The 12309-nt window shown below is 35.5% G+C and overlaps 1 protein-coding gene across 1 annotated transcript; it reads left to right on the top strand.

The window, feature by feature from the left end:
• Positions 1 to 3176: 3176 nt before the first annotated feature.
• Positions 3177 to 9797, top strand: LOC142607333 (transcription factor bHLH110). Its single transcript, XM_075778784.1, has 7 exons — positions 3177 to 3493; positions 4015 to 4651; positions 5257 to 5382; positions 5478 to 5543; positions 5974 to 6039; positions 8987 to 9046; positions 9323 to 9797. The coding sequence occupies exons 1-7, from the start codon at positions 3366 to 3368 to the stop codon at positions 9473 to 9475; spliced, it is 1236 nt and encodes a 411-aa protein (XP_075634899.1). The 5' UTR covers positions 3177 to 3365; the 3' UTR covers positions 9476 to 9797.
• The last annotated feature ends 2512 nt before the right edge of the window (positions 9798 to 12309 follow it).

Here is a 12309-nt window from a genome sequence, read left to right as displayed (position 1 = left end):
CTGAGTGTCATATCGATGGGTGGGGGTGGGGGTTTTTTGTATTTTTTTTTTCTTTTAGTTGGCATTCCCCTAAGTTTTTTTTTAAATTAATTTTTTCAGTTTTTTTAATTAAGAAATTTTAAAAAAATAGAGTCAAAACGGTGCCATTTTGGTTAGTAGACGGTAGCAGTTAACAAAGTCTTAATAGAGGACTGAGTTGACAAAATTTAAAACTTAGAGGACTAAAATGACAAAACTGAAACTTAGAGAACTGGAATAACAAAAGGTAAAAGTTTAAGGGTTAATTTTGCATTTTAGCCTTTTTTTTTTCATAGGAACAATAATAATCAAATTAATTAAAAGTTGAAAATAATAAAAACCAAATTGACTGGTACCAGAATATTTGAACCAAATTAATAGTAACTCCAAAATGTATATATAGGCCAAAATGGTATTTTCACTCTCAAAAATATTGATATGTAGCACCTTTAAGGCTCTTTGTTGTTTCTAAAAAAAAAAGACTCTTTGTTATAATACGAATATGGGATGACAAATTAAGTAGGACGTAACAATCACGTTACAAAGTAATGTTGGGTTAGCTAATAGGAAAAATTGCCATGATCAATCTATAATATGGCCCAGAATAAGCCTAAAAGGTGCTTGAAAAGCTTGGCAGGGCTTTGTGGGTTGTAACCATTGCTTGTGATAGACGCATAGTATTGAAAAGGTTCGTTGGTTACAATGTTTACAAATACAAAAAAAATCATTTTTTTCACAATTATTATGGGATTCGTTTATAATAATTACTTGGTTTGTGAAAGATGAAAAACCACATACACACCAAAAAAGATAGTAAGATTGATGTTTGAAAAGTTATGTACACTCTCGTTGAGAGAGAAAAACCCTAATGTGTCCTACTATGATTAATTCATTATAAAAATGGACTAGTAATGGATTAATATAAAAATGATGTCCTACTATCCTAATTTACCACCTTAACAAATTATAAAAGAGCTCAGGAAAAGAAAAGTGGTCTGTTACCAGCACTATGGGTTATGTCCTCAGAATGGGGAAAAGATGATACTTGAACATTTACTACAGTTACAACATTCCCATTTTTATTTGAAAATACCACCCAGCATGATTTAGAATGGGCCATAACTTTCGGCAAAGTGATTCCAACTAATTTATACACCATTTTTTAATTGAATGAATTCCCTACATCAATTCGCATGTAGTAATTAATATCAGAGTGGTTTTGACTTTGAGTATTCTAAATTTGGATAGAAATTCACTACAGTAAAATTCTCGGGCATGTCGGTAAAAGTTTTGATGCTGCTCAAGTTGGGACAGCATGACACAGAGATACAGAAGCGCTGAGCTATGAGGAGACAAGCCAATTCACATCCAACCCTCCTAGAGAGAGAGAGAGAGAGATATGATTTTGTTTTTATTGGGGTGAGGTCTGGTGACAATTTAGGGATAGTCATTCTGCAATAATTCACATTAGGATTTTTCAATTGCTGAGAGTTTGTGAAAATCTTTTGTTACCAAATTTTCCAAGAATTATAAATTCCCTTAAGCATACAAGTTCTTGTAAAACATAAGGATTTTAACTCCCACCTTCCAGTTAAGAAATCTCACTATATTCTTGTACATCTTGTATTCATGAATTATAATTGACATTAAAATTCAACTTTTTCAAAGAAAAAATAACTGATAATTAAAAATTTAGAAAAACACGTTAACATGTCACCCATAATTATTTTTTATCAACATTCAGAAACATTCTTGCCATTTAGAAATTTCCATAATGGTCAAACTGTAACTTGTATAGTTAAGAAATGAGCATATCAGTACAATAATAATATTAATTTTCGGAAATTTTAATTTTCATGAATTTTAGCTTTCAAGATTAGTAAATCCTAAATAATTGAAATTTCTAGCAACTAACTGGTCCTAAGAGTAATTATTGGGTAAACAATGTTAAAATTTGATGATAACTTAGCTGTTACAGCTGAGATAGCGATGATGAGCTCAAAAGAATACCTCTAAACATCTTTTAAAAAAAAAGAAGAAGGAGAAAGATAACTTGTGTGGCATCATGTGGCACTGGTCTAAGCGCTCCAATGCTTAAGTTAATAATCTTTTTAGGAAAGATTCTAAAGGGTGTAAGATAATAGTAGTTATCTCATACCTCATTTTGGTGAAGAGAGTGAATTTATATGCTTGATGTTTACACATGGTGCTTCTTATATGAAGCGATTACCTTAGTTATGGCGAAAATGATAATTAATGTTACCATCATCAGCAAGACTAGAGAAATTACCTTGATCATAGCGAGGATCTCAGCCTTTGGCAGTCATTTCCCTATGAATATAGTTCATGTGTCTCAGATTACACACTTCACTTGACAAGCTTGTTTGATAGTTGAATTATCTCCTTGATGCCTCTCAAGTTGCTACAATCGGACAGTATTCCTGTGTTTCTAATTGGGGAGGTCGTTCATGCAAGTGAGTTCATCTAACCAAACCATTTTAGTGAATGGGCTAGGGTTTTTTCTTTATATAACACAAATATTCCCCGGGACTCGAACCGAGTCTCACCCATCCCTAGACCCATGCACTTAGTGGATAGACTAGTTAGACTTAATCAATCTCCTACCCATCACAATTTAACAATTTTAGAAGCCAAAGTGTGATATTTGATGATTTGAATACAATTAATAAGTGCCATCTCACAGCGATTAGTGGTAACTGTACAAGGCATGTGCACAAGGTCAGTGCCCATCATTCATCATTTTAAGGTTGCAAATGTAATGAATTGTGAGCATTCACTAGACAGAATTGGAGACAAAACACTGCAGAGAAATGTTGGTTGCTGATTCATTTAGATACCGACCCCAATTGCTATATATAAGAGCTTTAGACATGTGGGGATGAGAGAAGGTAAGAGTATGGTTGCTATCATTTCTCTTCTCACACCTTTGTTGAAAGCCTTGGGATCGAAGGCAGGGGTATTAATCATGGCGTAGAAGTATAATCATCTCCCTGTAATTGCAGAGAGTGCTTATATAAAAGCATATAAGAGAGAGAGAGAGAGAGAAGAAACTAAATAATTAAAGTCAGAGAGAGAGGTGTGGAGATTAAAAACTCACGCTCTCTCTTTCTTTCTTGTCAAGGCTACTTTAATAAGCTGTAAACTTGAAAGGGTAAAGAAGAAACTGAGAAAAGTGGCCACGAAAAGCAAGCAGGTATGTGGGTGTCACCTGAACTGCCTTTCTTTGAATAGAGTGAGAGATTCCTAGCAAAGCTAGCTACTTAGTTTACTTTAATTACTACTATCATCTTGGGATTTTCAAGCCCTTTTAAAATAAGATTATCATCATGGAGTCTGCAAATCTCCATCACCAACATCAGCTCCCAGACCAGCTTGTTGGGTCTTCTTCTTTAGCCAACCCAACCTACTATGGAGTTGGAAGCAACCATGCTGCTTGGACCCCAAATGTCACTTTGTAAGTTTTGCTTCAACCCCCCCCCCCCCCTCTCTCTCTCTCTCTCTCTCTCTCTCTCTCTCTCTCTCTCTCTCTCTGCTTCTATAATGAATTTTTGCCTATTCAAAGTACTATCATAAATGAACTTTCGAGTTGGTATCTTTTTCCTTTTCTCTTTTTCTTTTCTGATTTGATGTTCATCAAGCAGAAAGTGTCCAGAAGTTGAAATTTACTTGTTAGTTTGTTTTTCAATTTATCACATATTTTACAAAAGGTTCAGCCATTCTCTTTCTCTTTGATTAGATTTGGAATAAATGACTCCGACTTCTTATACCACAGTATTCACTTACACCGGTGGAAAACATCATGTGACAGTGATACTGATACCAAAAATGATATGCAGTTAATGCTTTGTCCTAAAATTTTCTTGTTACTTTGATTTCCATATACCTCACAAGGACTTTTTACTCTCCTTTGAACTAACCCTTTTCATGATAAAGCTTTCCGATTAATCTTTAAATAGTTATGTCAACTATTTGTAGGAACAATAACTTCAATTCAAACTTCGATGGAGTTTTCTCAAACCCAAGGGAATCTAAGCAGGATAATGACATTCTAGCACCTTGTCTCAACAATTCCATGGTCCAAGACTTAGGCTTTTACTGGCTTAGTAATGCAGGGAGTTCCAATAGTCAGTCTGCCCATGACCTAAAAATCAAGGAAGAGCATTCAGAATCTATACGCAAATACACTGAACTGTTACACAGTTCCTCAGAAGATTACCATTTTACTCCAACAAGTCACATAAAGAATGAGAGAAACGATCTTAGTGAGAAGCTATTGCCCAAGACCATTTCTACCAGAGGGTTTTATTCTAATGCCCAGAACTGTCCTAGTTTTGGAGGTGTGGCAATGCCAAGCAGAGGGAACTTCAGCCAGATTTATCCAAGTATAAATATTTCCAACTTGAATCAATCGCCATCACCATCAGAAATTTCAAGCTCCAGCTTGGACATGAACTTGCAGGCCTTGAATCTATTGACCCCAGAAAGATACAGTGGAAGTTTTACCCAACCTTCACATGATAGTCTTGGATTATTTAAAGCGAGCCCATCTTTTGGTCTTGATCATATGCATATGCAGCAATTAACTCACAGGCCATCATTTAGCCCTAACAATGTAAGTATTCTTCTTCTCTCCTTCTTCTTCTTCTTCAGTAGTTACTGTTACTATATAGGGATATCATGACTTGAATAAAACCGTTATCAATAATAACAACAACAACAAAATTTTAGTCCTAGAGTTTAAAGGTCGCTACTATAGCAAATAGTTGTTTTTCCTGAGCAAATAGTTATTTCAGTTGATGGCTTGATGTGCTTAGGTTTTAAGGTATGATGATTCACAACATAAGCAAATCTACTATATCTTCATGGTACATAATAACTTCAAAATTTGTTGCTAGATTTTTTTTTTTTTTTTAATTTATCTAAACATATATATTGCTATATATGCAAATGTGTATTTTGCATTTACTGAATCCAATTTGAATGATGTTATTTGGAAAATGAAAATTGGAAAAGCTGAGACCCTTTATTATAAATGTTTTTAACAACTTGTGGCACCAAAAGAGTAGCCTTTCTTTTTGCTAAGATAGGGGTACCTACAGCTTTATACAATATGTGCAAGTGCAAGTATGTTCTCTTTTCTTTTTTCTTTTACTGGGGGGTTTTAAAGACTGACTTTCGGTTATTGCTCAACTGAGCTTTACTCTTTTCATCTTAAAGATATCACCATTCACAAATAGAATAACAGAAGAAAAGAGATCCAGCAGTTTGATGGAGGCAAAGACAGCTCAAGCTGCATCCAAGAAATCGCGATTGGAGTCACGCGCTTCATGTCCACCATTTAAGGTGCCAAAGGATAAAATAAGATGTAAATATTTCGCAATATAATTGGGCTAATTAATTATTAATTGCATACATTTCGTGGCTTGGTATTGGACCAGGTTAGGAAGGAAAAATTAGGAGATAGAATTGCCGCTCTTCAGCAATTGGTGGCTCCCTTTGGCAAGGTAATGTTTCAATGGCTCACCATCACCACCATCATAATAGACATATTGATTTTGTGAGTTAGTGCAAGAGAGTTTTTCATGGATTTGATAAGAATATCACATGTTTAAAAATGATTACATATTAGTCTCATTTCTCGTCTAATGTACAAAAATGCTGTACTAAAGTCTAGGCCATTTTTTATTAAGGACTCAAGCTTTCCATGAATCCCAAAAAAAAAAAAAATCTTGTCCATGATAGTTTGAAAAATTACAATTTTTTTTTTTGGAGAGAATTTGAGAAATTACAATATGACTTAAGTTGAATAGAGGTTATTATTTTCGTTTAATTAAAAAAAAAAAGTGTGGGAGAGATTTATAATTTATGTAATTATGTGTGATTTTGCTAATGCAAAATGACGTCAATTTTGCATGTGGGTGGAGAATCTGGCAGACAGACACAGCATCGGTACTAATGGAGGCTATCGGGTACATCAAATTCCTTCACAACCAAATCGAGGTATTTTTAACTTCCCAACATTCTTATTGATTTTCGGTTTTCTTATCTTAACAATCTGGCCCATATCCTCAAAGAATACTAATAATTCTTTAAGTCTAAGAAACTTCAAGTTTTTAAAGATGAGACCGCCGGTCAAATTAGGGTATATATATATATATATATATAGCGAACAGGCTTCTATGAGGAAAAAGCATATATTGTTATTTAAGTGAGTGCTAGGGTTATTATACCATTGGCTCCTTCAATTCCTACATCTTACATTTTTATAATCTGAAAACTTGAACCGTCCATTATGTCTAGAAGCACATGAGTTTCACATCAAACCTATACAATATTCTCCTATACTTTCTAGTCTTTCTCCTGCACTTTCTAGTCTTTCTTAGAGTATACTTTTTTTTTAGGAACTTCTTAGAGTATACTTTTTAGTCTTTCTTAGAGTATACTATTAAATGCTAATAGATAGTTTTAAGATAATAGTTAATAATTTATTTAAAAAAATTTTTTATAGGAAAAGAAAAAAAATAACTAATATTTTAACAACTTTTTTTCATTTTTCATAAAAATAATGTCAAAACTTTCTTAAAATGGATTGTTAAATATTTCCCTAAGAACATTCATTAGCATGACCTACTTAGCAGTATATATTCCCCTTTTTCATGGCCTATACTTTTGGTTCCATGGCATAATATATTAGTTGTAGTATAAAGATTATTATATCTGTGCAATTTAAGCAGAAGACAGATGTTACAACTTAGATTTAATCTACTCCCAAAAACTCATGAGGCAGATGAATATTTCAATTCAAAATGAATTGTGAAAAACAACAAAGAAAACCAATTTCTTTCTTTAAAAAATTGCATTATGGTGATATAATTGTGTATTATCAGCTTACTATGAAGTGAAAAAATGTAAGCATTTTTAATCATTTCCAACTTATTTCGATCGGTAGTACTACTTTCACTAAAAATATGTCCCAAAAAACAAAAGGAGAATACATTTATTTTGGCCCACCCTGATCTATTGGCAACTCAGTCTTCTCTAAAAGCAGCCATAGTAAACAAACTAAAAATACAATAAACAACACCAAGATAACGGAATTAAACAAGATTATATATATATATATATATATATATAGAACACCCTCCTCTTGAGTCTTGACTCCATAAATGATGCCTGTGAAAGTGGAGAAAAGGAAAGTATGCGATTAATTGTAAGTTCTAACTGCACTTTAATTATATCTAAGAGACTAGATATCTAGAATATCGGATAAGAGAATATAAATGAACTGAAATTTTGTTTAATAAATATAAAGTCTAAACACCACATATTTGTTGTGGTATTATTCAATCTTCCTGTTAAACCATAAATATAGAACTCCCAGCCAATAAAAACAAATATTGTGATCAATTACCACGCCAACCTTAAAATTAAGACTTTATGGGATTACAAAACAAGATTGTTTGTTCTAATTGATTGGGAAGACCATAAGGATATCGTCCTTGTTAGAATGAAAAAAAAAAAAATCTCCAAAATAGGCCTCTCAATAGATTTTCCATTCAAGGTTTATCTACCATTGTACTAGCCAAGTAGTAATTCTTTTCTTAAAGATCATGAGTATACAATTAGGCTGTCTCCTGTTTTCAACTCCAAAAGTTCTTGAAAACTTGTTCCACATCAAACCAAATCATTATGATTGTAACTATATTAATTATATGCCAATTTGATTGTTGTTGTGGAAACAGATTTGTCGTAGAAGTCTAGCTAGGAGTCGAGCTTAACTCTCTTCAATGTTAATCTGTAGACTATTGCAGTGGATTGTCACAACTAACACTTCGGTATCAAGAATGAAACCATTGAATCTATGAAAGAGTTCTTTAATTTCACAAGTAGAATTTTTGAATCCGTCAAAAAAAAATCTCTGAAATTTTTTAATCAATAATTCATGAAAAATTCCTCTCACATTAAACTAAATCATTGTGATTCAAACTATCTACCAAGACAATTTGATTGTTGTCATGGAAACAGGTTTGCAGTAGCAGCCTGGCTAGGTGTCAAGCTTAACTCTCTTCACTGCTAATCTATAAACAATCATCATCTATTAAACTAATGCAGCAAGTCATCCCAAGAAATATAACACGTGTATCTCAAGAATAAAACCATTAAATCCATGAAGGAGTTTCTTGAATTTGCATGGAGAATTTTGGAATCCATTAGAGAAAGAAGAATGGAAAACGTCTCTGAATTTTTTATTTTTTAATCAATCACCCGGATGTCTAAGAGACTACAATCACTAGTTTATAGCAAAGAAATCATGAGGCAGAAAGAACACCTTAGAAAATTAGATTATAAATAGGAAAAATCATAAAGACAAATTGAGAAAATTACATAATCAAATATTATTGGCCGTACATTTTAATCTTGACCAATCCTTATTGACACTTTTAATTTGAAAATTATGACAAATAGAAAATTACCATATATAGCAAAATTGCTTAAAGATTTTGCTCGAAAAGTAGTGTAGATCACGACCATCAGAGGTGAGTTTTGATCCTTATGATGATTCCCTAAGTGATCAAATTTCTCGTGATTCCATTTCTAGCACAGATGATTTTACTAGTGATGTTATTAATTTTCAAATTTCTTCCCATTTGATTTTTTATGGTCTCTCTATTTAAGGAGACTCTTTGTTGTCTGTTATGTGTCACAAACAAATGCAATTAACTTGATATAGTTCCTTATACCTCCCCAACACCCCCCCCCCCCCCCCCGCAAAACAAAAAAAACAGAATATATAATTTTCAATGGGTGTTGCAATTTCCAATCCCAAGCTATAATAAAAATAAATTAGGAACTCTTTATACAATTCGAAGATAGAAGTGAAATAAATTTTTATTGCATACAATATTTGTACCTGGGTACTAAGTTTTGAGATTTTTTTTTTCTGCAGACACTGAGCGTCCCATACATGAAGTCATCGCGAAACAAGGCTTGTAGAACAATGCAAGCGGTAAGAACTAAGAACTGGCTTTCACCAAAGTATAGCAGGACAAGCAATTAGGGTTAAACAAACCATTATACTTAAAAAAAATGATGTATCAAGCTACAAAAATAAATAAATAAATTTTACAAACCAACCCTCAAAAGTCTACTACACCATGAGATGGTACGTAGTTGAAGGAGCAAGAGAGACTTTATTTGTTTCTGATGATATCATTGCATATTATATGCACAACCTGCTTCAGAATTTCATCAGCTCATTCATAAAACACTGTTTTGATTTCAGGGTTCAGTGGATGATGGAAATGAAGAACAAAAGCGAGACCTCAGAAGCCGAGGGCTGTCTCTCGTGCCATTATCATGCATGTCTTATGTCACAGGTGATAGTGGTGGTGGGGGCATTTGGCCCCAACCTAATTACGGTGGTGGAGGAACTTAGAATATATGTATCTTAAAGACAAGTTTTTAACTTCTGAGCGAGACAAATAGTTTGTTTCCATGCATTAAACCCGTGTTTATTGAGAGCTTTAGGGTATATCTAGAATGGATGAAGATGGGATGAGAAGGACCAAGATATAAGGTTTAGGTTCCACTCTATTTCCCATCCATCCAAACATAGGATTAGGTTTCAGTTTCACTCTGCTTCTTTTAGTGGAGCAAATTTGGTCAACCTGTAAAAGAACATGAATCACAGGATGGACCAAATTTGATCCATTAATAGTTCACTTATCATTTATATATGTATTGAAGACTTCTTTTCACATTGTGTATGTGCCTTAATTTTTATTTTTCTGTACTTCACGAAATGAGCCTCATGACCAAGCTGCTATAATTTATAGTTTTTTTTCCCCCCCAATTTTTGGTTGGTAAAATAGATGACCTTTCTTACACGGTAAACTAAACCAGAGCTCCTTTTTTATAACTTTTTTTCTTTTAGAGAGAAACATACCTGCCTAACTGGTAACCTAATTTACAGTATTAATTGCACCATAATAGAGTTTGCATAAACGGCAACTATGCACGTTTACAGTTTAAAGCTTATTTGATTTTTGATATCATTGGTTCCTCTGTGATGATGCCAAAAATCATCAATAAGCTACACAGTCCTCACGTGCTCTCGATAAAGAACCTGCACAACACGAAAGCCGAAGACCTTAAGAGGAGTACCGGTGTGGTACCGGCCAAATATTCCCCGACAGTCAAGTTAGAGGAAATCTCTTATTCGCAACTCTAAAATGCTAGAGCTGAGGTGAATTATGCGTACTTTGATTTACGAGGACTTTGGAGTACTTATAGTAGTGTAGGGCCGGAATCTGCGCCTTGGTCAAGAAGTTCTTTCCTTCTAGGAGTGTAACTTGTGGATTTTGCATATCCTTTACAGCTCTTTTCCTTATAGGAGTCTCTTTAACTAAGAGTAAACGTGTAACGCAAAAACTCTTCTTACTCATGTATACGTGGGAGCCAAGCAATCTTATGGATGGGTTTACTTGTCTTCTTCAGCCTTTGTTCCCGTCAGCTTGCTGAGTCGTCCATTTCATGAGGTCGTCAGCGTATGTAAGGTCGTCGGCCTATGACCAGCTTCATGTCGTTACTTCGCTCCCTTCAGCCTAACATTGTCAGGTGTCTCCCTTCAGTCTGACGGGAGCGTTGTATCCGTCGCCTTTCATTCTGTCATGAGTTAAAATAGAATTATCCTCATTAGCTGCCCCTACTCCATGACCCCGTTAGTTATAGCTGACGAGTTATGAAGTGTATCATTGGAAGGCCATTCATGTGTGGTAATTCGAGCCACCTTCTCTAAATGCCAGGACACGTGGCACGGACTGATTGGCTCCGCGTCTGGACGAGCATGTTGCTTTGTCTTCCGTGCTCCTATCGCCTATATATATTTCTCTTCCTCTTTCATTCCCAACTTTTCATCCTTCGCTGCTATTGAGAGAGAAAACGTCACTTTCTGATCTCCTTTGCCCGTCAGTCTCACGAGTTCGTCACCTTTCACGCCATCACTTTGCATAGGAGTGTCTCTTGCCAAGGATTCACTTGTAAGTTCTCTTTCCTTTTCTTCGTTCTACTTTCGTCTTTATAGCTCAGTTTCTATAGCGAAGTCGTCGTCTTAGGTTCTTAGAATGAATCTGTCGCTTGTAGGTAGTCAGATGTCTAGAGAGGCGACGAGTGAACAGTCGTCGATCCGCGAGGGATGGGGTTACGACGAAGTCTTTCAATTAGGTTGTGAGCCCGAGGAAGGCTTCTCCTGTTCATCAGAGAGGGGAACTTTAGCCCATTCTTCTGACAAGGAAATGGAGAGTTGTAGTGAAGGTGAAGTGAGTGAGGGTGAAGACAAGGACGATGAGAGTGAGGGAGAAAAAGTACGTGATAGAGGTAAAAGGACGGGTGATGAGGAAAGAGAGGGAGCTGGTGCCAGGGGTAATAACGACAGTGGTGAGGAGATCTTAGAGAGCACCTCAGCGACCCTCGGGGACGACCGTACTTTTATTTTACCCTTGAATTGGACCGTCAATGAATTCTTGCCGTCAATGTCCGTCAATGTTTTTAATAACCTACGTGCCCGTTATCAAATACCGAACAAGATCCCAATCCGTCTCCCCCAAGAGGGTGAAAGGTGTTGTTCAGGACGAACTGCAGATGTTGGCATGTATAATGCCATGTTTGCGGTAGGATTAAGGCTACCGCTGACTACATTACATTGTCAGCTGGCTAATTTTTTGGGAATATTCGTCAACCAGATTTCCCCTAATGCCTGGCAAACATTTATCGGTGCCGAGATTCTGTGGGGTCGTCTAAGTGGTGGACACCGTTAGTTAACCCTGGACAAGTGTTTTTGGTGCTACCATCCCCAACATATCTCTTCGTTAAAGGGGATATATCATTTTGCAGTAAGGAAGAAGGAGTTAAAGTTAGTATCTGATATGCCTGACTCAAATAGGAAGTGGAAGGGCAGATACTTTTTTGTAGAGGGGATGAACTGGGTATGCCGTCAAGAGGAGTGGGAGTCGATGCCTCATGGTTTTGACAACACTTGGGCATACGTCAGGGACTCAGGTTGATCTCGTCTACTTCTTTATTTGGTTCATTTGTTTGACTCCTAACTCCGTCTGTTTTTCCTTTCAGCTAACGTTTGTCCACGCATTACCGCTGAACAAGAGGATTCCATCCACCGAGTGAACGCTATCTTGTTAGACAATCAGAAGTGTCGGGACCTTATCACACTTGACGCTTTATATTTATATTGCGGTGGTCCGGAGCTGACGGAAG

Source organism: Castanea sativa, chromosome 1 (assembly GCF_040712315.1).
Source record: "Castanea sativa cultivar Marrone di Chiusa Pesio chromosome 1, ASM4071231v1".
Classification (NCBI taxonomy): domain Eukaryota; kingdom Viridiplantae; phylum Streptophyta; class Magnoliopsida; order Fagales; family Fagaceae; genus Castanea; species Castanea sativa.
The sequence above is the reverse complement of the archived record's forward strand: the minus strand, read 5'-3'. Positions and strand labels throughout refer to the sequence as shown.